At 57.0% G+C, this 24,559-nt stretch overlaps 1 protein-coding gene across 6 annotated transcripts in view; it reads left to right on the top strand.

Moving 5' to 3' along the window:
- NLRC5 (NLR family CARD domain containing 5) overlaps positions 1 to 24,160 on the top strand; it is a 93,470-nt gene extending 69,310 nt beyond the window's left edge. For 4 of the 6 annotated variants that reach the window (XM_081273099.1, XM_081273097.1, XM_081273101.1 and 1 more), the window contains 25 exons: positions 2,131 to 2,220; positions 2,402 to 2,464; positions 4,363 to 4,446; positions 5,148 to 5,231; positions 5,719 to 5,808; positions 6,075 to 6,143; positions 7,937 to 8,020; positions 8,105 to 8,188; positions 10,966 to 11,052; positions 11,942 to 12,022; positions 12,673 to 12,756; positions 12,994 to 13,083; positions 14,040 to 14,123; positions 14,545 to 14,628; positions 16,789 to 16,872; positions 18,230 to 18,313; positions 18,693 to 18,776; positions 18,982 to 19,065; positions 19,176 to 19,253; positions 19,915 to 19,998; positions 20,084 to 20,155; positions 20,372 to 20,455; positions 21,758 to 21,841; positions 22,172 to 22,255; positions 22,996 to 24,160. In XM_081273099.1, coding sequence (XP_081129225.1) covers positions 2,131 to 2,220; positions 2,402 to 2,464; positions 4,363 to 4,446; positions 5,148 to 5,231; positions 5,719 to 5,808; positions 6,075 to 6,143; positions 7,937 to 8,020; positions 8,105 to 8,188; positions 10,966 to 11,052; positions 11,942 to 12,022; positions 12,673 to 12,756; positions 12,994 to 13,083; positions 14,040 to 14,123; positions 14,545 to 14,628; positions 16,789 to 16,872; positions 18,230 to 18,313; positions 18,693 to 18,776; positions 18,982 to 19,065; positions 19,176 to 19,253; positions 19,915 to 19,998; positions 20,084 to 20,155; positions 20,372 to 20,455; positions 21,758 to 21,841; positions 22,172 to 22,255; positions 22,996 to 23,107 — 2,092 coding nt within the window. In that variant the 3' untranslated portion in view covers positions 23,108 to 24,160. Of the gene's footprint in view, positions 1 to 2,130; positions 2,221 to 2,401; positions 2,465 to 4,362; positions 4,447 to 5,147; positions 5,232 to 5,718; positions 5,809 to 6,074; positions 6,144 to 7,936; positions 8,021 to 8,104; positions 8,189 to 10,965; positions 11,053 to 11,941; positions 12,023 to 12,672; positions 12,757 to 12,993; positions 13,084 to 14,039; positions 14,124 to 14,544; positions 14,642 to 16,788; positions 16,873 to 18,229; positions 18,314 to 18,692; positions 18,777 to 18,981; positions 19,066 to 19,175; positions 19,254 to 19,914; positions 19,999 to 20,083; positions 20,156 to 20,371; positions 20,456 to 21,757; positions 21,842 to 22,171; positions 22,256 to 22,995 lie in introns of those variants that run through there. The other 2 variants (XM_081273100.1, XR_014019544.1) reach the window with 2 other exon arrangements.
- Positions 24,161 to 24,559: the final 399 nt, after the last annotated feature.

Here is a 24,559-nt window from a genome sequence, read left to right on the forward strand (position 1 = left end):
CCTGTCCCAAGGCCCTTCTGCTACAAAGCTGCCTCCTCTTCCTCCTCCCTCCTGCCCTGGGAAGTTCATGATTTCATCAGGCGCAGCTGGGCACTCAAATCTGCTTCCAACGTCCCCCAACTCTCTGTCAACCTGACAGCAGGGGAGTTATTTGTCCCCAGGGGGGTCTCAGTCTCCTCATCTGGCAAATGGGTTTTCTGTTCCCCTGCCCTTCCCCAAGGTTGGGACCCACACAAGCCAGTTCCTCAAAATGTACTACCGTCCTTCTCCCGGCCACAGGAAGGTCACCTGCTCCTAAGAAGGCCGGTACAGGTGCAGGCCACATATATGTCACATTCCTTTTTTTAAAGGTCACCATCTTAGCTCTGTCACAGTGAAGCTTTGAAGCAGCCTCTCCCAAAGTATTTAAAATTTCTATTTTCTAATTTCAGCTCAGACTGGTTAGAATTTAAAAAGGATTTACTTTAAATATTCTTCAAGCGGAGGGGGAAACAGCTGTGGCTGAGATGCAAAATACAAGAGGAAATTAAATCATAATATTAATAACAGCACCCTGAATACCAAGGCCGAGGGCCTGGGACGCCTAGGACGGCTCACGCCACCTCTGGGGTCTTGCTTATCGTCCACTCCTATGGGGACAGGGGAGGCATGGCAGCATCCAGAGGCCCGAAGCTGCACAACAGCCAACCCACGGCCCCTCTGTGGTCCTCCCCACCTGCCTGGACAGAATGGGTCGGGAGGGGCTCCTATTTTAACCATAAGGCAGGTTAAAATGAACAGGTGGGAATCCTCACTCCAGAGAGGGGCTTTTCTTTGCCTAAGTCACACAGCATTGGTCCCAACTCCTCATCTGTCTTTGGCCAGCCCGACCCTTACCAGGGCTTACACTTTGTTTTGCTCAGCCTGCAGTGTTTGTGCATCTGCTGTGAGCCAGGCACTATTTGGGGCACTGGAGACACAGCAGGGAACAAGAAAATGAGCAGGTCCTTGATTCTTGGAGCTTGCCTTGTCGCACAAGGAGCCGAGCCATATGCAAATTGAAATCAAATAAGATGAATGTGGCCAGGGATAAGGTGATTTTTTCCATGATGGTAAATGAGTGGACAACTGGACAGCTTGGTTAGAAGATGGCAGAGTGGGGGAGTTACCGAACATGGCGGCGGGCGCGGAGAGATCAAGTCTCTGACCTCTTCAGCTGCGAGGGCATAGGGAGTCGTAAACCGTCTAAATGCTGTTTGCTCAGGATCACTAGGCAATGCTGAGCTGACGTGGATCTGGGGCGAACGGAAGATGGCAGAGTGGCAGGGAATATATCTTAGAGGGGGCCCTGAGCTGCAACCTCAAGTAGGAGAGGGAGCCAGCCTTGTGAAGAAGAGCAAGGAACTGCATTCCAGGCAGAGGGAACAGCTTGTGTGAGGCCCTGAGGCATGACGGAGTCAAGCTGGAGAGCAGCGAGGCGGACAGGGAGACCCCTTGGAGAGAAAGTGGAGGAGATGGGGGTTAAGGAGGACCTGGGGATGCCTCCAAGGCAAGGTGGACCTCGCACTTCTCTAAGGCAGTAGCTTGGAAGTGGAAGTGATTTTGCCCCCTCAGGAGACATTGGGCAGTGGAGGTATTTCTGGCTGTCACAGCTAGGAGTGGGGAGCACTACGCTGGCATCTAGCGAGACAGCTCACAGGTTGGTCCCCACAACAAAGAAGTACTGAGCTCAAATCTCAATAGTGTTCACATAAAGAAACTCCCCTCGAAGGGCCTGAGGCTTCTCACTCTGTAAGGACTCGCCTGTCAAGTCTGTGTTATGGGCACAAACATTAGTGTCACAACAATACTAAACACGGTGGCAGGCCAGTGTCGTCCCTGCTGAGTGTAATCAAACCCCCAAGCACCAGAGAGGAAGGTAGACCACGATCCATTGTCTTTTCCAGATAAGGAAGCTGAGGCTTAGAGAGGTCAAGTAACTTATTCAAGGTCACACAGCAAATCCAAGCCTGCTGGCCTCCCAGGCCCCTTGTCCCTCTCGAGTCCCTTCCCCATGACTATGTGCAGCCCCCCCCGCTCCCCCCCTTTCCTGCCCTCCGTCCTATCCTGGTTTCTTGTCCATGATCTCGCTTCTGCTCCTTTCCTTCTCAGGCTGAGCCCGACGGGGCTGTCCCCAAGAAGCCCCTTGCTGCTGGCCGACATCTTCAGCCTGTGCCCGCGGGTTCAGAAGGTGGACCTCAGGTGGGCATTGTCCTGGAACGACCAGGCTAGGCTCAGAGGGCTGGGCCTGGAGTCTGTGGATACGAGGGACAGGACGAAGGCAGCGGGACCCCGCCACAGGCTGCGCTTCTGAGGAGGGGTGCCTGTCCCCTGGGAGCACCCTGTGGCCGTGGGTGGCTGAGCCGGATGCTGTCTGCTCCAGGTCCCTGACTCACGCCACCCTGCACTTCAGACCTAGCGAGGACAAGGAAGGCGTGTGCTGTGGGTAAGTGCCTCTAACCGTGTTCCAGACCGGGGGGCTTTGGGGACAGGTAGACTGGCCTCTTGCGTGGTCAGACAGAGGGCAGACTGGAAGAACCCTGCAGGGAGACTCGCTGCACCCAACATGAAGAAGTGGACGTCCAGAGAGAGCTGAGAGCCTCCAAAGGGAGGCAAGGGGTCTGCGCCCGCCCGGCCAGAACACAGGGGCTGCAGGCCAGCTGCCCAAGCCCGGCTCCACTGAGGCCTGGCACCTGGGCGAGCCCTCCATTCCCGGCCCTTCGATTCTGAGCCACCATGCTGCGGGGTTTGTGAGCCAAATGAAGCCATGCCCAAGGCGGCCGCTTCCTCAGACCTAAGGGTCCTTCCCTTACTGAACCCAGCCAGGCTCTGTGGGCCCCAGGGGAGAAGGAGGAAGGTGTTGCATGAAAGCAGAACCCGGAGCAAGAGGGGACCCTCTGGCCGGGCACGGTGGCCCATGCCTGTAATCCCAGCTGCTCAGGAGGCTGAGGCAGGAGGATCTAGAGTTCAAAGCCAGCCTCAGAAAAAGTGGGGCACTAAGCAACTCAGTGAGACCCTGACTCTAAATAAAATACAAAATAGGGCTGGGGATGGGGCTCAGTGGTCGAGTGTCCCTGAGTCCAATCCTCAGGACCAAAGAGAGATGGTGGGGGGCAACCTCTGAATGCAGAGACGATGTTTCTAGAAACTATTCGATGTCATCAGCTTTCCTGTGAGACTTGGACCCATCCCTCTGGTTGTCCATCTCTGCCACCTCTGCCAATGTGCCCATCAATGAGATGGACAGTGGGGAAGGACAGGAGAGGGATTTGAATCACAGAGTGGGCATGCAGGGAAGAGCAGACGTGGGGTAGAGTGACCAAAGATGTGCCTTCAAGGGACTGACTGGAACACTGAGGTTTTAGAGAACAGGGGAGCGAGGGCAGGGGTGGGGACATCTATGGCTGGGGTTCCCGCAGCTGGTGGAGTCGGTCCTCTTGGTCAGGCCAGCCCTGGTTGGTCAATGTCTGCAAGGTCACTCTGGAAACGTCCTTATCGCTTGAGGGACAATCCAGTTCCCATGAGATGATGGCTCCCGCTTCCAGCCTCAGTTACTGGCATGGAGGTGACCTCAGGGGGGTGGGGCACAGTAATCTGTCCACGAGGCTCCGCTTTTCTGGAATTCGAGGTGACTGCAGTTCTTCTGGGTGCCCCTGCAAGGCTCTGGCCACCCTTGAGAACAGTTCCGTGGCTCTTGTCTCGCTGTCCTCAGTCTTAGGTCATGGGAATCTAGGGCTAGTCAACCCACGTCACGCTGCTTACAGGATCAACGTGCCCCCCTGCAGATGTGAGCAGGGACCTGGTCCCGAGTTAATAAAGGAGACAGACACAAAACGCAGCAGAGATGCTGTTAGGGATGCCCTGGGCACCTGCCGGCGCTGACGAAGAGTCAGTGCTTTGAGCAAAAGCAGCTGCCAGTTCTCTGTTACTGAACCATTTTAAGAACCTTGCACACACTTACGCTTAGCAGCTGCCAGCTGTGGTCACAGAGCAGTAAGGGACAGGGCCAGCATGGGCACCCCAGCCATCTGCATGGGGTCCCACCTCAGTGGCAGGCAGCTTTTCTGCAGGAGGTGAGGAAGCAGAGAACCGGGGCCTGGGCATGCGCCTCGGTGGTGGAGTCGTGCCCAGCAGACAGGGGCCCTGGGTTTGATCTCCAGCAACACCAACCTGAGAGCCAGGTGGAGCCCGTGTGGGGGGTGGGATGGGGGGGTGTGGGCGGTGCTGGGTAGTTTCAGAAGATCCAAGGTGGAGCCCAGAGGCCACACCCAGGTCTAGCCAGGATGGAGTGGTCCCAGGAGCTGACTGCCTGGTCCCCTGTGGATGTCCTCCCTCACCCCCCAGGTTCCGGAGCTGCAGCCTGAGTCTGGAGCACGTGGAGCCCCTGTGCTGTTTGCTGAGCAAGTGTGACAACCTCAGCCAGCTGGAGTGAGTCCAGGGAGGGGCAGGACTTGTGCCTGGGTGGGGCTGGGGTGCTGGCGCGTGTGGGCATGACTCCCACGGGGCACCTACACCTTCGGATCTGCTGTCAGGAGAGGCGTAAGATTCCCAGGACATCCCTAAACCTGCCCTGGGCCCGTTTTCTCTCTCCCATCCCCGGTCCCCACGTGGCAGAACCAACTTCTGGGAGCCCTTCAGAAAGGGCCGTAGGACTGGGCCCCGAGGCTGCCCCTCTTCTCCCAGCTGGTGACATTGATCCAGAAACTGTGGCTCAAACCACAGACGGCTCGAGGATGGGGAATGGGAACCTGTCCCATGGTTTCCCGCGTGACCCAACCAGAGGGGCAGGCCCCAACCCTTCTCTGGTCCCTGAATGTATCATGGGTCCCGACACAGGCCAAGGGTCGGGTGAAAGTGAACTGGCTTTTCTCCAACTCCTGAGAGCCTCCTGGACGCGCAGGCCTGGGGCACCCCCAGATACTGAGGGGCAGCCTGGGGCGGGCCTGCAGGGGAGCCGGGGAGGGGGGTGGGGCGGGCAATGTGGGGGTTCTGGTCGATCCCGGGTGAGGGTGACGGTGGTGATATTGCGGGTGTGGTGCCGGGGATGGCGTGGTGACATTGAGTAGAAGTGACAGTACGCACGGTGGCCACGGGGACCACCACCCACCCCTGTGACCGACCCCTTGCAGTCTCACAGAGAACCTGCTGGGTGACGATGGGCTCAGATGCCTTCTGGAACACCTGCCCCAGGTGCCCATCTCGGGGTCGCTCGAGTAAGTGGGGAGCAGGCTCAGGACAGGGGAGAGGGAGGCCTCCCCGGCCAGAGCATGGCCGCGTCCCTAGAGGGCATCATTGGGGAGCCTGGGGACGGAGGGAAGGGGCAGTTCTGGGGGACACAGATTTGGAGATGTCCCCGCAGGAGGAGGAGGGTCCCCAGGAAGCCATCCACACTCTTGCCCCACCTCCTCAGGGCTCTGACCTGTTGCTAGGCAACAGAGCTTTGCGCCCGGGTCCTCCCTGTCCCAGCCCTAGCGGGTGGGGCTGCCGGTGGGGTCTTTCACGCCCTGTCCAGGCCACAGGGGCAGTGGCGGGTGCAGCTCCCAGGGACTCGGGGCCTGGTGCCGTTCCGCCTGGGCGTGGAAGTGTCCCCCCTGGTCCTGTCGCCCCAGCGCCCCGGCCTGGACACTCAGCCTCTTCTGCAGTGACAGCCGGGGGGTGAGGGGCTGGCAGGCGCCATCCTGAGCCTCCTTTCCCCCCTAGCCTGAGCCTCAACGGCATCTCGCGGGAAGGCGTGTGGCAGCTGCTGGAGACCCTGCCCTCCCACCCGCGGGTCCGGGAGGCCTCCGTGAAGTAAGGCGACAGGACGGCAGCCACTCGAGACCTCTGCCCCTCTCTGCTCAGGGGGTCACAGCTTCCACCCCCTGACGCCGGGTGCCATGGGGAGCGGGGCTCGTGGGACGGGGAAGGCCAGGTGCATCCTGAGGATGACCATCTCCTCCAGTCGGCCAGGGTCCTTCCGCCTGTGGCTTTGCCACCTTGTCCCTGTGGGTGTCCCCTTCCCTCTGAGTCCCCTGGGCACCCTGTGTCACCATGCTTGCTGTCCTCTCTCCCTGCAGCCTGGGCTCCGCGCAGGACTTCTGGATTCACTTCTCCAAGCCGGGGGAGACCCCGCGGACCACACTCAGGTAACCCCTTGGGGCAGTGCCCATGGGGTCTGGCTGGTGGTGGCCTCCAAGCCTCCTCCACTCGGGCCTCTCCTCCTCAGTCTGCCTCAAGCTCTCTGCCTGGGCTTGGTCCCCCACATCTGCCACGGACACCCCAACCTCCAGTCTGAACTCTATATTGGGGCAATGGGGAGCCACTGAGGAGTCGAGAGCCGTACAGTGGCATGGCCGGGTGTGAGTGTGTGTGTGTGTGTGTGTGTGTGTGTGTGTGTGAAGAGCCCCTGGCGCTGTGGGGTGAATGTGTTGGAGGAGGCCTGGCCAGGGGCAAGGGGACCCATTTGGAGGTGGTGTTTATAGCTGAAGTGAGACATACAGAGGAACTGGCCCAAGGACATGATGGTGAGGCTGAGAGAGACAGAGCCCAGGGCCCTCAGGGGGGGATGATGATGATGATGATGATGATGATGGTAGCTGATACATCTCCCCAGCCAGCCAGGCCTTTCCGAACACTTTATAACATTAACTCATTTAATACAATAACCCTGAGGGGTAGGTTGTCCTCCAATCCCTTATTGTACAGATGAGGAATTAAAACACAGAGAGGTTCAGTAACCTGTCCAGGCTCACACAGCTGGGAAGTGACCAGACTTGGATTTATTCTCAGATGTTTCCAGAATCTGGACCCCAGAAACCTCAAGACTTACAGTTAGGGTGAGGCTCCGTGGCCCAAGTATGACCCAAAGGCCCTGCCTCATCTTGTTCCTCAATCTGAGCACCTCCCACCATGCCCTCCCCCAGCACCCCACATATTCACACACACTCACTCACACGCTCAGACTCACATACACACTCATACACACACACTCACACATACTCTCTCACACACACCCACACTCACACACACTCACACTCTCACACTCTCACACACACTCTCACACACACTCTCACACATACTCACACACACACTCTCACACACCCACACTCACATACACACTCTCACACACACTCTCACACGCTCACACTCACTCTCACACACATTCACACGCTCACACTCACACACGCTCACACTCACACACCTTCACACACACACACTTATGCTCACACTCACTCACACTCACACTCTCTCACACACACACACACACACTCACACACACTGCGGCCTCAGGGCCTTTGCTCTGTGGGTGTGCACACCCGACCTCTGCTCACCTGGGCCCGCAGCCTGCAGCCTCTTCCCTGCTGCTTCTGAGAGAAAATTCTCAGAACCCCTCAAGTCTGTCCCAGAGGCCGGGCCCTCCTGGAAGCCCCTGAGCAATAGCCAGGGGCCCTGTCCCCCAGAGCGGGCAGCCCTGTGCTGCCCCTTTTCAGCTGAGGGTCTGGTGAGTGGCCGCCTGTCCAGGAGGATCCCGCCTGGCCTGCCTCCTCTCCCGGGGCCTCTGATGAGCAGGAGGGCTGGCCACGCTGGGCTGGACGGAAGCGGCTACTCCTGGCCTCCTGCAGCGGGGGAGGCCCTGCCTGTACCCACGCTGTGGGGATTAGGGAGCAGTGCACGTGACGCAGGTCCCCTGGGCACCCGGAGGCCTGCCCGGTGCCTGGCCAGAGCCAGGGTCCCCAAGTGACTCACTTTAACACTGCTGGGGGGTAGGGGGTCCTCCATCAGAGACAGGCAGTGCCCAAAGCTGAAGCCGTCCCTAGCCCTCCGCAGGCTGGCCCAGGCCTTGGCCTCCCTGGGGCTCCCCTGCAGGGTCCCTGGAGGACTGGGGGAAGCAGAGCCAGTGGCCCACACCCACCAGGCCTGGCCCTACCCTCTGCCCCAGGCTCAGCGAGTGCAGCTTTGGGCCCGAGCATGTGCCCAGACTGGCCACCAGCCTGAGCCAGGCCCTCCAGCTGACAGAGATCACGTGAGTGACCAGGCCAGCCCCTGGGACAGCTACGAGGTGGGGCACCCGGCCACAGCCACGCCAGTGACCACCCTCTGTCCCCAGGCTGACCCGGTGCGGCTTGGGCCTGGAGCAGCTGACCCTCCTTCTGAGCCTGATGAGGCCCCCCGCAGGGCCACTCTGCCTCAGGTACCTCCCGCCCTCCCCAGGGGGCCCAGGACTGTGGCCCTGGCCCTGTCCCGCACCCAAACCCTGCACTGGACCCATCTGTCCCAGAGTCGCCCCTGGGCACCCAGAGAAGCTGTCCCTCCCCCAGGTGGGGCTCATGCTTTGGGTTTAAGAAATGAAAGTCCCAAAGGACTCCCAACCAAGGGTTAAAATACATACGCTTATAGAGCCTCAGAGTTTAAAGACACCCAGGGGCTGGGCGTGGCTCGGTGGCAGAGCTCTCGCCTGGAATGTGTGAGGCGCTGGGTTCCATCCCCAGCACCACATAAAGATAAATAAGTAAAGTAAAGGTATTGTGTCCAACTACAACTAGAAAAATGTTTTTTTTTTTTTAAATCCGAAAAATAACATATCAAAAAGCAAAGAGGTTTTGTTTTTGTTTTTGAGGTACTAGGAATTAAACCCAGGGGCTCACACCTGGTAGGCAAGTGTTCTGTCACTGAGCCACGTCCTCAGCCCTTTTTAATATTTAACTTAAATATTAAATTAAATTTTAAATTAAATATTAAATTTTTAATATTTTATTTAAATATAAATATTAAAGGGTCTTGCTGAGTTGCTTAGGGCCTTGCTAAATTGCTGAGGCTGGTTGTGAACTCGTGATCCTCCTGCCTCAGCCTCCCAAGCCTTTCATTTATTTTGAGACAAGGTCTCAAGAAATTGCTGAGGCTGCCTCAAACTTCTGAGCCTCCTGTCTCAGCCTCCCCAAGTAGCTGGATTACAACTATGTACCATTGTACCTGGATAGAGAAAATAATTTTTAAGAACCTGTATCCCATTACCGAGGTGAAACAATTGTTGACATTTTTCCATATTCAGTTCATATTTTTATTTTTTGGCTCAAGTATTTTAAAATAAAGTATAGACCTCATAAACTATCCTTCCTAAATCTCTAAGAAGTAAGGAGGTTTTCTACACAATCACACTTCAACCAGGACACCTAAGAAACTCAGTAGCGATTCCTGGTCTAATCTAAAATCGCCCCCATTTTCCCCCATCGGGACAGCTGGTTGTTGGATCCAGGACCCATACAAGGTCCACATTTGCACGGGGGCAGCTGACTTCTGGTTTTTCAGTTGTGGCCTCTGTGCTGCAGACCGCCACCCTCTGGCTCTGTCTGGTCGCCTTCTCCTGATGCCATGGAGATGGTCCCCCTAACCCCCCACCATCCTGTCAGCTAGAAGTTAGATGAAAGGCTCCAGAAATGAGCTCACGTCTCTGACTTCATGGACAGCACGGTCATCGCAGCCCATGACAGGACATGGGAGATCCGGCTGTCCCCAGACCACATTTTTTAAAAAGTGTAATAAAATATACATCACAAAATCTGCCTTTTTTACCACCCCCCTCCCTCCAGCAGTACTGGGGCTTGAACTCAGGGCTTTCACGCATATTAGGCAAACCCTCTGCTACTGAGCCACAACTCCAGTCCCAAACGTACCATCTTTAAGTGGACAGTCCAGTAATGTTAAGTGCATTGGGCAGTAGATCTCCAGAACTCTTTTCATTTTGAAAAACTGAAACCCTGTACCCAATAAATAATAAATAATTCCTGCTTACATTTCCCCCAGCCCCCGAAGCCTCCATTCTGTTTTCTGTCTATGCATACGACTACTTGAGGGACCTCTGCTAAGTGGAATCAGACCATATTTGACCTTTTGTCCCTGGCTTACTTCAGATAGCATAATGTGCTCAAGGTTCTGCCTTGGGGTAGCCTGTGTCAGAACTCCTTCCTTTTTAAAGGCTGAATACTATTCCACTGTATGGATAGACCACAGTTTGTTCATCCATTCATCTACCGAGGGACCTTAGGTTGCTTCTACCTATTGGCCTTATAAATGATGGTGTTATGAACATGTATTCAAAAATGTCTTCATGTCCCTCTTTTCAATCCTTTTGGGCATACACTCGGAATTTTTGGATCTCCCAAAATAACATTTTAAAATAAAACTTTTCTAAGCCTAAAAATAATATGTACTCGTTGTAGAAATTTGTGGAAAATCCAGAAGAGCATAAAGAAGAAAATAGTGGTTTTTTAAAAATGTAACATAACTATAAAGGAAGAATATTTTAAATCACTCTCTTTTTCCTGCTTCTAAATTAATGCACATTGCAAAAAGTTTATAAAATATAGCTGGCAGTGGAGGTGCACACCTGTAATCCTAGTGACTTGGGAGGCTGAGACAGGAAGATCTCAAATTTGAGGCCAGCCTCGGCATCTTAGTGGGTTGCTCGAAATAAAAATGAAGAGGGAAGGGGCTGGGGGTGCTGGGGATGTAGCTTAGTAGTGGAGCCCCCAGGGTTCAGTCCCCTGTACTGAAAAAAAAAATCATAAAACATAGAAAACTAAAGATAATAAAATTCGACCAAATGAACAAATATTTAATGTATTTTCCTCATGTCCCCATCTCCCTTTTTCTCCCTGTGTATTTTTCCCTCTTTAAATGCAAACTTAGGGTCACAGGGTGGTTTCGTACCTTTGTCATGTTAACATTATATGGATCTTTTTTTTTAAAAAATAACATATTCGGTTGGCATTGCTGCAGAATGATCGTTGGCACCAGGGTGATGTTTATTTCCGTTTTATGCTTCTGCCTAATTGTATAATTTTATAGTTTTAAAATAAGTCCCCAACTAAAAAGCCTCCAGCCCCTCCTGGTCCCCCTCCCCCACCCAGAGTGCAGATCAGCTGCTGCTTGCCCTGGGGGACCTTATCTGAGTGTGCCCCTCTGTGACAGGGTGGAGGAGCCGTGGGTGGGCAGAGCCGGGGTGCCCGCCCTGCTGGAAGCCTGTGCCCAGGCCTCGGGCAACGTCACTGAAATAAGGTGAGTCTGGGGAGGAGTCCCCTTGGGTTTCTTCCTCTCTCCGTGACCCTTGGGACCCTCTTTTGACCAACCGTCGTGGAGACGTTGACCTCTGAGACACTGATCTGGGCGGGTTATAGCTGGGTCACGGGCAAGTTCCCTGCGTCCCCCGAGATTGTGGGGGTTCCAGGGACCTCCGGGAGGGCCACACCATCTGCTGGGATTGTGCAAAAGTCAAGCCACAGGGTCAGACGCAGGAAAGAAGGAGGCGGGCAGGCGTGGCTGGGAGCCCAGACTGGTCACCTGGGAGCCCAGACTGGTCACTGGAAGCAGCCCTGGGTTGCTCTGTGACCAGAGGTAACAGAGGGACACATGGTGGCTGAGAGCAAGGGCTTCGGCCTCGCTCCTGTGTCCTCGGATCCCAGCTGGGTGTCCACTGCTCTGAGCCTGTTCTGTGATTCTGTGGCCCCAACCTCCCGCTCCAAAAAGTGGGGTCTCGTGGCACCTGCCACCTGGGAGGCCCGACCTGACATTCAGGGAAAGCCCGTAAGCTCAAGGGTACAGATGCCACCTGCAGATGGGTCCCCTGCCCCATCCTTCTACCCCGCTGTGGCCCCTGACCTTCCTTGGAAAATTCTGGAACTGCCCTGGACACCTGAAAAGGCTCTCGTCGAGGTCTGAAAAGCCTCTATCAGTCCCTTAAAATCGATGTGAAGGCTTCACTCTCGGTGTCTGGGACTCAGGGCAGGAACTGCTTTCTGACCCCTATCTGGGTCCTGGCTGGAAGGAGGTGGCCCAGGCAGGGGGTATGGGGGTCCAGGGCTCTGGGGAGGCCTGGCAGCCCCCGCCCCGGCTCAGCCTCCAGGGGAAGCTGCCAGAAGCCTCACCCTGGCTCCTCGTGCCCCGGCAGCATCTCTGAGACCCAGCAGCGGCTCTGTGTCCGGCTGGACTTCCCTCGTCAGGAAGAGAACCCAGAGGCTGTGGCCTTCAGGTGGGACCCAGCGCCCGGGCCCCGGGGCGTAGGTGGTGGTGGGGAGCGGGTGCACAGCCGTCCTCACCAAGATTCCCCGTGGCTGGGCTCAGAGCCCTCTGACATCCCGTCTTTTCCCGTCCCACGAAGCCTCCTGCCTGTGTTCCCCATCTGCACCCCAAACCTGTTCCCAGCTGCAGGCACCTCCATTGGCCCTGAGTTCCTCGAACACCACTGTGCTCTCTTGGACTCAGGGTCTTTGCACAGACTGTTTCCTGAGGCTCTCAGGTCCCCAAGAGAGTCAAGTTCTCCCATTACCTACTCTCATAGAGACCTAGAGTCTCAGCACCCCTAATCCATACAGCACATTTTTGGTAATTAAAACGTCACCATTTTTGAGTGGACGAGGCCCCACATGGATACATTCTGGGGAATAGAGTGCGGCTGAATCTCAGCCCCACCTGGCCTCCTTGGCCAGGCGCCCTCCCTTGTTCAGTGAGCAACCTGCACGGCCATACCAGCGGGTGCACCTGGACCCCTCCTCTCAGCACTGTGCATAACTGGACAAACTGTGCGACATTCCCCTCTACCATGCGCTCCATGAAGAAGGAGGCTGAACCCTCCATCTGGAGCAGGTGTTCAGTTCCTGCCACCTCTCCGTCTGCCTCCAGGTTGGCTCACTGTGACCTGGGGACCCATCACAGCCTTCTTGTCACACGGCTGATGGAGACATGTGCCAGGCTGCGGCTGCTCAGGTGGGTACCCAGCAACGCAGGTTGAGGCCTGAGGTCTCGGTTGAGCCGGGACCTGCCCCAGGCCATCGGTGACACTGGCCTTCTGGCTCCCCTTTGCCGGAGGGACGCATACAGGGAGAGCCCCGGGCGGCACAGGGAGCTAAGGTGGTCCTTGCCCTCTCCTCTTCCCCTTCTGCATGGGAGGACCCCGAGATGCGTCCAACCTGCAGTCCTCTAGCATGTCCTTGGTCTCTTCAGCTTGTCCCAGGTTAACCTCCCTGACACCCGCGATGCCAGCTGCCTGCTGCAGCGCCTCCTGCTGGCCCTCTCGGAGCTGAGGAGCTTCCGGTGTGCAGATAAGACCCCCCCCCAGCCCCTGCCGCTCGGCCCCACCCAGCACTTCCTGTCCCCCCAGCCCTGGGCCTAGGGGACTCTGTGTTCCGCCCAGTGGGCAGGTGGCACAGGGTCCTAGAGAAGATGCCGAGGGCCCAGGGTCACAGACAAGAAAGAGCTTTCTTAGTGACAGTTATTCCCTTCCCAATGCTCTGGTGTCATTTTTCTTTTGAAATAATTGCAAACTAGTAAAAAGTGGCCAGACGACCCACACCTGTCATCCCAGCGGCTCAGGAGGCTGAGGCAGGAGGACGGCCAGTTCAAAGCCAGCCTCAGCAACTTAGTGAGACCCTGAGCAACTTAGCAAGACCCTGTCTCTAAATAAAAAATAAAAAGGTGCTGGGGATGTGGTTGAGTGGTTAGGCACCCTGGGTTCCCTTCCTAGGACCAAAAAAAAAAAAAAAGACGATGTAAATGTCTGCTTTCTCAGTCTGTCCCTTGTTGGCAAGTCTCACAGGATCAGTATGACAGTTGCAAAAGGAAGCTTTTCTAACGTTCAGTCCAACCCACTGCCTCATGAAGAGAAGCTCTGAAGCCACAGGTCCTTGGCCCCTCCCACAGAGGTCCTTGGCCCCTCCCAAGAGGCCCTTGGCCCCGCCCACAGAGGCCCTTGGTCCCGCCCACAGAGGCCCTTGGCCCCGCCCACATACTGGCTGAAAGTCGCAAAGCAGTGATAGACAGCAGCCCAACCATGGCGTCCTTGTGAGTCGCAGTAGTGGTTAGGAGATGGCCCAGGCGCCTGCCTCCAGCTATATCTTGGCTTAATAAGTCCACACGGGAGAGGTTTTTAAAGACAAGGAGGTCCCCCCACCCTGTCCCCAGGAGCCACATCCCCACCCTCTGCTGCCAGCCTCAGGGGCTCCTGAGCCCCAGGGCTCTTGCCTGACTTGCTGCCCCCTGATCCCCACCAGGCTGACCTCCAGCTGCGTGAGCCCTGAGAGCCTTGTCCACCTGGCGGCTGGCCTGGGCCACTGCCACCACCTGGAGGAGCTGGAGTGAGTCTCAGGGTGGAGTGACCAGGGAGGGGCTGGTCCTGGGAAGGCACAGGGGGGGGGTGGGGGGGGATAGGACAGTGGGGCCTTAGGTAGGTGCACAGGGGCTGCCACCTACGACGGTCCTCCTGCTGGAGTCCAGCCGCTCCGAGCGTGGCCGGGCAAGGCTGGACACTGGGTTCTTGGTCTCAGCGTTGCCACTGACCTACACAGTGTCACTGGTAGGCCTTGTCCCTGGTGTCCTTTCACAGCAGGGCAAGCAGTGCCATCACGGGGACCCCAGAGCCACAGGCCGTCTGGGATCTGCAGGAGCCTGCGGGTCGGGGCAGAGGGGCGGGTCGGGGCAGAGGGGCGGGTCGGGGCAGAGGGGCGGCTCAGCTCCAGGGCCGGGCGGCCCACTTAACTGTGCCTGTGCTTGGTCCAGCTTCTCCAACACCTGGCTCAGTGAGGAGGGCACCAGGACACTGATGGGGGCCCTGCAGGGGAAGTGCAGGCTGAGGAGACTCGAGTAAGTGGCGGTGGTGAGTAATGGGGAGCCGGAGTGAGCGGTGGGTGGGCAGGGAGAGGGAGTGTGCCTAGGAACCCTGATATCTCTTATGGGCACAGACTGGCAAGTCTCTGATGGCCCCGGGGGGAGCTAAATGCTTTCCCAAGATCTTTTGATTTTTTCTGGACTCAATCATCAAGGTGATTGGTCTCAGGAAACTCAAACCAGGAGGTTATTGGCTTATGTCATGGAAAATCCCAAGGCAATTGACTTCAGGCATGGCTGGATCCGGGCGCTGGCTGCTGGTCAGGTCTCTCTCCCCCACCCCTCTCAGCTTGCTTCCCAGGTGGGCTGTCCCATGGCTACTGGCTTATTTTCTCCCAGTTTAGTGGAAAGAGAGCGTTTTTCCCCTTATGGTCATAACAAAAGGCCTAGACTGAGTCTCACTGGACTGGCTTCAGCCACACTCTCACCCCTCAACCAGTCGCTGAAGCTCTAAATACAAACTGTTCTCAGTGGCCAGATGCGGGTCACAAACCTAAAAGCCTAAAAGAAGCCCCATGCACAGATTCCTGTTCAGACAGCATCCAGGGGGAAAAAAACCGTCAGCATTTCCTGCTTTTAATCTCTCAAAAGTTTTTCTGATGACCAAAAATACCTCCTGGTTATAAAAAGTTCCATCCTGATGGAAATCAGTAACAAAGGATACCAAGTCCCCAGGAGACGCGACTCCCTCGAGAAAACTTCCGGGAACAATCCGTTTGTGACCCTTTTCTCCAGTTTCTTCTCAACATATATTCTGAGTGCAGCTTAAAAAGTAACCTTTGACTTTTGGCCATAGCAATGAGATCCTCCGTTCGGCTCCTCTGCTTGCCCTGGGGAGGGGGCGGGGGCTAGAGAAGCCTGGGACCACAGGGCCACTGTCTTCACAGAGCCCCCCACGTGCCCGTGTTTCTCCTCGGCTTTCCGGAAGTTTTTATTTGGGAGTGAGAGGCCCCACGAGGTCATTCACAAACTCACTGATCCATCTGACAAAGATTGACAGGCACCTGGGCCAGGGCTGGCAGCTGGGGGTCCCAGAAGCACTCGGTCCTGTGCCCTGACCTGGGCACCTTGCCTCTTCTGATTTCCCTGGCACCTGTGCTGCTCCTTCCCCCTTGTGGCCTCAGTCACCCTACCTTTGAAGTGGGCACATCAAAAATATGTCCCCAGGAGGGAGCCACATACACTTGATGTCTTTCCTTTTGAAAAACAAGAAATCAGTCCTCAGTGACCAGGGGCCTCTTTGAATTCCAGATCTGTCCTTTTTGAGTGTCTCTTTCCATGGGAAGCTCTCCTGAAGTCCAGCTGGCTTCTTCCAGCTGTCCCCCTGCAGCAGGATGGTTAGGAGCCACACCAGCCGGGGGTCAGCTCTTGGCAGGGTGGTCAACTATCCTGGTTTGCCAGGGCTGTCCCGGCTTTAGTGCTGAAAGTTGCCAATCCAGGAAAACCCTCAGTTCTAGGCAAACCAGGACAGTGGATCGCCTCCTGTGTCCGTCCACCTTGTACTGTGTGAGCTTGTGCAAGTCCCTAAACCTCTCTGAGCCTTAGTGTATTTTCTCAATTTTGAGGATAAAAGCAGTCCCATCTTCCTGGGGTTATTGTGAGGATTAAATAATACACAGTAGGAGCTTCAGGCAGAAGCTGCATGGTGTCGTTAGTAGGAACTGTTGTTACTGTCCCCTCTGCCCAGGCTGGGTGACCCCATGGGGCCCAGCCTTGGAAATCCTGCAGACTTGGCTTCAGTTCTGGACGCTGCTGTGCTCTGGGTGGAACTCAGAGCAGGTTCTGTCTCTCTGAGCCTCAGGGCTCCTCGTCTGTAAAGCAGAGATGACAGAAGGCCCCAGCCCAGTTCGTGGTTCCTATTATCTACTTGACGCGCGGTCCCTATTACTGCTTACCATCAGTCTGGGTCCCATGGGGTCCAGAACACAGACTGCAACCTGGGGGGCCCCCGTCACTCATGCAGCAAACAGCGGTTAGGTTGCCCGGGGGGGGACTCTTCATACTGCTAGGTGTCAGCAGCTATCTAGGTGGTCACCCTAAGCCCAGAGGCCTCGACTCCCTGGCCTGGACAGGGCCGCCGTGTGCACCTGGACCCCACACCACACTGCCAAGTTCATGTGGCCTCCTCTCTTCCAGCCTGAGTCAGCTGCTGCTGGGTGGCTCCACACTGGCCATGCTCACCCAGGGACTCAGCCACATGACCCTCCTGCAGAGCCTCCGGTGAGTGGCCACAGGGATGAGCGGGAAGTCACACTCCCTGGCTCTACTGGGACATGGACCCGGGAAGCGCTGGGCACCTCCCTGAGGTCCCTCTGTGGCTCCCTCTGGGGACACCTCTGTGCCCTCCTAGGTCGATGCCCACTACTCTTGCCTCTTGGTGTCACCAGTTTCCTCCTGGTGACAAAAGTGACCTGGAGGAGCTGAGTCCAGGTCCCTACACAGCCTTTCACCTGCCCCTGCTTCTCCTTGGGCTCTTATTAAGATGCCAGTCCAGGCCCCACAGCGAGTGCCCAGCTTCTGTGTTTCCAGCACGTTCCAGGGGACACCAGTTCTGAGAAGTAAGGGTCTGAACTCGGACCTGGTGGCCTCCATAGCCTCTCCCTGTGGTCTCCACTCCCTGTCCACCTTGATAAACAAATACCAGGGACTGAACTCAGGGGCACTCAGCCACTGACCACTCCCCAGCCCTATTTTGTATTTTATTTAGAGACAGGGTCTCACTGAGTTGCTTAGCGCCTGGCTTTTGCTGAGGTTGGCTTTGAACTCATGATCCTCCTGCCTCAGCCTCCCGAGCCACTGTGATTATAGGCACGTGCCATCGCGCTCGGCTAAATAGCACCCTCTAGATGTGGTTTTTCAAAATACGAAATATGGGGCCTCAGATCAAAGCAAAAGCATAAAGCCTGGCTTTGGTTTGTCTGTCCCTCCTCCGGCAGGGCAGAGAAATTGGCCGTGAGGTAGAGCAGGGCGGGGAAGGTGGTGCACAGGACCAGGAGGGTAGCGTGCAGGACATTCTGGGTCATTCCACCCAAAATAAACTCACTGGAAGACACTTCAGTAAATTTTAATTTGCAAAAGACAAGAAAACCACCTCCAGGCAGATCCTTCGCAGGCGGCTGAGACAGGTGCCCGGGCCCTTCCTTTAGGTGTGTTCTCCCCACGCACAGAGGCAGGGGGTAGGCTGCAGAGAGGGCAAGGCCCCAGTGGGGAAGGCCGCCACTGGCAGGAGGGGAGCACTGTCCCCTGGAGCCGGGGGCCTGGACTCTAGAACCACAAGGAGCTGGCTTCAGCCAGGCCGGCCCAGAGCCCCTGACCCGGCAAAGCTAACACAGTCCACCCTGCCTGCTAGCCACTGGAGCCTGGCCAGTCGTGGCTCACCTCTAGGCCTCGGTTCTCACCTGGATGTTGGGGACACTCATGCCCATTCCAGTCGCCACCCTCCCCAGGAGTTTTGTGAGTGGTCCACGAGCCCCTGGATGTCTATAGGTTTTGCAAACTGTAGAGTCCTGGGCGCAGCCCCTGCGAAGGCCTTTAGGCTCTTTTCTAAGGTCTCTTGGCCTGTCCCCTGCTCCTCCAGACTGAGCGGGAACAGCATTGGTGACATCGGCTGCTGCCACCTCTCTGAAGCACTCAGAGCTGCTGCAAGCTTGGAGGAGCTGGGGTGAGTGGCCTGTCCCCTTCCCCATATCTGGTGACGTTGGCAGGGGAGACAGCACAAGGGCTGCTCCAGGAAGTTCTCGGCTTCTTAGTTGTCTCCTCTCCTGGCGCCTCACACTGCCTCGCCAACACCCGGCCAAGAACCATTGAGACCCTAAGACAGGGTGTAAGAGAGTCAGTGGCAGCAAGAGGGATGTAGGTCAGACAACAGGGAGAACATCTTAAACAGAAGCCAAAAGTTGGGAGCCCTCTCGCACACAGGGTGACAGGGCTGCCCCGGGGTGAGCCCAGGCCTCTCTGTGCTCCTGCTCTGGAGGCGGGTATGGACCAAATGAGGGGGTGGAAGGCCGTGGGTTTGATGGTCATATCATTCTCTCCCCAAGCTTGAGCCACAACGCCATCGGAGATGCCGGTGCCGGGCACTTAGCTGCCATCCTCCCCAAGTTGCCTGAGCTCAGGAAGATAGAGTGAGTGGCCCGCCCTGTGAGAGGAGGGGCCCTCGCTCCTCACCCCTGCTCCCAGGAGTCACCAGCCCCTGGTTCCCGCCAGCACTGAGATCTCAGTGTCAGGGCAGTGGGACGGGCTACCTCCTGCTGTAGGGTGTCCCCTGGCCCCTGCAGACGGGTGGGGTGTGGGAGGAGAGTCGGATCTGATGGCTGTCCCCTCCTACAGCCTCTCAGCGAATGGCATCGGCCTGGCTGGGGGAGCGCAGCTGGCCAAGTCCCTTGCTCTTTGCAGGAAGCTGGAGGAGCTGGGGTAAGTGCGCCTTGGTGGGATGTCCCCAAGTCCCCAGGCCCTCCTGTCCTCAAGGGGCCGCAGGGGTCCTGACAGGTCATCCAGGCTCAGCGTGCCCTCTCCTCTTTCAGGCTTGGCTTCAATGCTCTGGGGGACCCCACTGCCCTGGGGCTGGCTGAGGGACTGCCCCGGCACCTGAGGGTCCTGCAGTAAGTGCTTCCCGTCCCCAGAGCCTGAAGGGACAGCGGGGAGGAGACCTGGGAACAAGGGGGGTCTCCTGATGGGACTCAACTGCAGCATGTTCTGGGGCTGCCTGTGCTCCTCTGGTGTCCAGCAAGGAGTTGGGAGAACCAGCCTCGCTGGGTCCTGCCACCTGCCCCTGCCCCTGTGAGCCCAGGCGCCTTCTGAGACTCAGTTTCCCATCTTCAAACAGAGTACAATGTCCCCAGCTCCGCCTGCCCTGCGAGCCAGTCTCTGAGGGGGGACAAGGGTGTCGGCCAAGTGCTCTGTGGGAGGGGTGCCCCCAGCACGGCCCCCACCTCGTGGTCTACGTCAGTGGCCTCCTTTGAGTGGCCCGCAGCCCCGCGGGACTGGAATGTCCAGGTGCCCCATCTCCAGGAAGGGGGCTGGGCCTGGAGAAGAGGGGGAGCTTGCCTTCCTAATGCACTAAGAAGCCGGCCTTGAACCGGGGCTCTCAGACCCCAGAGCCAGGGCGTTTGACACCCGCCGCAGGTGGAGAGGGGCTGGGGACGTGGTTAACCAAAGGCCAAGGGTCAGGTGCTGCAGGAGAGGGTGCCGAGGGCCAGGGGCTCTGGAAAGGCCCCCAGTCCACTCAGCTGGTCCCCAGGCTCCTGTTGCTCCCCCCCCCAGTCTGCCTTCCAGTCATCTGGGCCCAGAGGGGGCGCTGAGCCTGGGCTGGGCCCTGGACGGATGCCCGCATGTGAAGGAGATCAGGTGAGGGGTGCCGCCAAGCGGGGGGGAGGGGGAGGCCGGCAAGGGCCTGGGGGCCCCCTCTCACAGGGTCTCCTCTGCTCCCCAGCTTGGCAGAGAACAGCCTGGCTAAAGGGGTCCCACACTTCTGCAAGGGGCTCCCGCAGCTGCAGCGGATAGAGTGAGTAGCCTTCCTGACCCCGGGCCCTGCGCTGGGGGCTGTACCAGATCGGGGAGGGCCGGAAGTGACAGGGACCTCAGGCCTGGGCGTGGGAGGGACAAGAGAGGGCCACGTTCCTAGGACTCCCCACCTGCCCTGGGCCTGGGCAGGTGGCTCCCCCTGGCTCCTACTGCAGCTAGAGCTGCCCCCCACCCAGACGCCCCCTTGTCCCTCCAGCCTGGCTTCCTGCGACATCGACAACCAGGCTGCCAAGGGCCTCGCCGCCAGCTTCACACTCTGTCCAGCCCTTGAAGAAATCCTGTGAGTGCCTTGCAGGAGCCCTGAGTGGGCGCTGTGTGACCCCAGGCCCGTCTGTCCTCCCTGGCCAGTGGTCCCATATATAAATGGGGACAGTCATTCTTGTTTAAACCTCTGCTTGTAGAAGTTGTGCCACGTGGTGGGCTTCGAGGTGTTGGGCACAGCGATTGGCTTCCCCTGTCTGTGCGGAGAGGGAGGGGAGGTGGCCCCACCGAATCTGAGGGGTGGTCACCTCTGAGCTTCCCTTTGGGAGGCGCCTCGCCTGGTTTGGGGAGCCACCATGGGTAGTGCAGGGCGCCTAAGCCAGGCGACACCCCAACCTCTCACCTGCCATGCCGGCGGGACCCAGATCCCCTTGTCAGTCACACTAGCTTGGGGCCAGGCAAGCCAGACTGCCAGAACTAGCCTGGGACCCCTCTGCAGTGTGGAAGGAAATTCCACCTCCAAAAACAGAGGCCACAGGTGATCTTGAGAGGGTGCTGGTTTGAATCTTAGCGGCCTTGACCTTGTTCATTACACCAGAGAGAATGTCTCAGGCCTGGCCGACTCACGCCCGTGAGCCTCCCTTTGAACCAACAGGCTCAGGGCACAGACCCAGCATCTGACGAAGGACTTAGGTCCCAGCTAGAAATTGTCGCCACTGTTTGCACTGTGCTTACCCATGGATGTAGCCTTCTGTGTAGGGTCCTGCACATTGGGTTCCCATTGACAGGCGTGATGCTTCCTGTTAAGATTGATTTCTTAGCTGGGTTCCATGGCACATGCCTGTAATCCCAATGGTTTGGGAGGCTGAGGCAGGAGGATCGTGAATTCAAAGCCAGGCTCAGCAACTTAGCAAGGTCCTCAGCAACTCAGTGAGACCCTGTCTCTAAATAAAATACAAGGGGCTGGGGATGTGGCTCAGATGGTAGAGTGCTTGCTTCGCATGCACAAGGCCCTGGGTTCAATCCCCGATACCAGGGAAAAAAAATTAAGTACAAAATAAGAAGTTTGACTGAAAGAGAAGCGTGGCGGGCGATAACCTACACAATGAGATGGGAGGCCCACAGGTGGGCGTGGCAAAAATCACCAGGAGGCACCAGGTCCGGGGAGATTGCATCATGGCTGAGCTCCTAACCGTGCCTGCAATCTCTTAAAATGCCTGGGTTGAGAGCAGACCAGCTGGGGTATAGGGGATGGGTACAGAGGAAGGAGCTACCTGTGCCCGGAGAAGTCCCCAAGGGAAGGTGACCTCCCCTGCGTCTGCCTGCCCTCCCACCCCACCCCTCCCACGGCTGACTCCCCCCTTGGGCTCCTCCCTTGCAGGCTGTCCTGGAATCTTCTTGGGGATGAGGCGGCTGCTGAGCTGGCCCAGGTTCTGCCCCGGATGGGCCGGCTGAAGAGAGTGGAGTATGAGAGAAGGGCATTCTGGGGTGGGGAGGGCTGCAGGGGGAGGGGGGACCTGCATCCTGCGAAAGCCCAGAGGCCACTGGGCCAGTCCGCTGCTTCCTAGGGAGCCCCCTTGAGTTGCACCCTGGTCTGCTCCCTGCCACGCTCAGTTCTCCCTGGGATCTAGCCTGCAGTCTCCTTGCTGCATCAGCCACAGTCCACTGTTGCATGTTGGTAGTGTGGGGAGGGTGTGTCCCCATCTTGGCCTGAGACCTAGGGACGCCCTTCCCCCAGTCTCATGCCCCCCCCCATCTCTCTGTCTTCCCTCTTCTTCCGCTGTCCACTGGAAAGCCTGGAGAAAAATCGGATCACAGCTTGTGGGGCCTGGCTCTTGGCGGAAGGCCTGGCCCAAGGGTCTACCATCCAAGTCATCCGGTAACAGAGGCGCGGAGGGCAGGTGTGGTGGGTGGGAGGTCACAGCAACCCCCACAATCTAAGGGGACTCCCTGTAGGAAGAGGCAGTTTGTAGGTCAAGGATTATTGAAGGAGACTCAACCTGGATCAATCCCAGCTCCGCTATTTGCCAGTTGTGGTAACTCTGCACCAGTAATTCAGCTTCTCTGAACCTCAATGTCCTGATCTGTAAAATGGGGATAATGATAGTATCCACCACAGAGAGTAGTTGTGAGGATGTAAAGCACTGAGCCTGCCCCGCAGCAAGCCCTTAGGTGGTAGTTGTCATCACTGCCACCTACAGTTGAGCAAGGGCACTGCACATGAGGACCTCATCACTTTGCAGACATATTAGATTTGTAGTAGATGGGGTAAATGTCAAGTTCCATCAACGTCAACCTATTAGGACAAATTCAGAAAATGGAAGTGAAGTATCTTGAAGAAGGGGAGCATTGTCCGTATTTGCACAAATGTGTCATAGGAGCGTACCCCTGGCTGGGACCACAGGCCCCCAGGGAAGAAGACAGCGGGAAAAGTCAGAGGTGGGGGTGGGGGACACCGTCTCCCTGGGGCAGCCATGCTGGTCTAGACTGCTCTGTGGGGCAACTGGGCACGGCTCCTCTGCTTTGAGTCCTTGATCCCCCAATCTGTAGGCAGGACAATCAGTGGAGGCAGAAGCCGAGGGGCAGCTCTGGATGCTGATGCTCGTCTCTGCCCTGCAGCCTCTGGAATAACCCCATTCCCCCTGGAGTGGCCCAGCGTCTGCAGAACCAGGAGCCAAGGCTGGACTTCGCCTTCTTTGACAAGCAGCCCCAGACCCCTCGGGGTACTTGATGGCTCCCTGAAGACCCTTGGGATCCAGCCAAGCAATGCCAACTTCCGCCTCCAGGAGAGAGGGCTCAGCAGAAGGGCCTCAGCTGGCTGCCCTGCACCCTGCACCTGCACCAGGAGGGTCCTGCGTGGTCCTCAGGGAGGACACTTTTTGGGGACTTGGAGCTTGGTATGGCCAAAGGAGGATACTGCTTTATGCATGATCTACGTGACCAGGGGGGACATGTGGCATAGTGAGTCTGTCATGATGTATCTGTGACACAGCAGACCATGCATGACTTCTTGGCATGTGGCACTTACATGGGACTTGTCATGTGTCCCATGTCAATGGCCTGGGTCCTAGCCCTACACGTGGCAGGACACACGATTGGTGAGGCACAGACATTGGTGAGATACATGAGCAGTGTTCATATCACATGATGCATGACCTGCCAGATCACCTTGGGCCGGTCCAAAATCTAATTTATTACTTTTTTAAAGCAAATATCTATTTATAGATTGCATTACCAGAGCAGCTGCTCCAGGAAGAGACCCCCACCCTGAGCTGGGGGAGAGACTATCTGAGTACTGTCTGGCCCCGTGGCTCAAGGGCCAGGGCTCTGGGCCACGCTGGGGACTCAGCCATGAAATCCCCTCCTGCTTCCAACCTCATTTTCCCATCTAGGTGACCTGCCCCCTTAGGTGCTGGGTTTCTAGGGACTCTGGACCCAGGTCCAGGTAGAGCCAACCTGACCTTGGGAGAGATCAGGCCTGTTCTGTCCTATTTAAGGGAAAAGCCAGGTCCAAGGGTACTAGGTGGGCACTACCAAAACATGGGGCAAGGCTGCTGCATTTATTGCTACCTCGGGGGCCCAGGTGAGGCTCTGGGGACTCCACAGTATTCTTGTGACTTCAAGCAGGACCCAGGTTGGTCAAGTTTGATCAATATGTGGACTGTCTCCCAGCTGCTAGCTTGAGTCTGATGCTTCCTGCCACCCCACAGAGGTTAGAAGTGGGTCAGTCCTGCCCCAGGGACTGGAGAACAGAACAGGTGACAGGTGTGCTAAGAGGGGGGACAGGGGTTCAAGTTCAGACTCTGCCTCTCAATGGCCATGCCATAGAGGGGAGGCCACGTCCTCTGTACAGACCTCACCTGCAAGAGGAGGGTGTCGCGGAAGCGCACAGGGTTAAAAATACCGAACAGCTTCTGTTTGACTTGCATCACATTAAACCCTTTTGTAAACTAATTGCATTTGAAATGTGAAACTGTTGGCAGATCCAGACGGTGACTTCTGTCAAGTGCCGGTCCAGCCTTCCCACTCAAGGGTGATCTGCTGGGGTCACGTGGCTGTGCCCTCTGGAGGGGACCCACACCCCTCAGGTTGCTGCAGTCCCCCCAACACTCCCCTTTCTATCAACACCCTGTTGCCCTGCTCCTGGTTTTCACAGCTCACCTGGTCCTCGTGTGCACCTGAG

This window comes from Spermophilus citellus (genome assembly GCF_964194105.1).
Source record: "Spermophilus citellus genome assembly, chromosome: 18".
NCBI classification, from domain to species: Eukaryota; Metazoa; Chordata; class Mammalia; order Rodentia; family Sciuridae; genus Spermophilus; species Spermophilus citellus.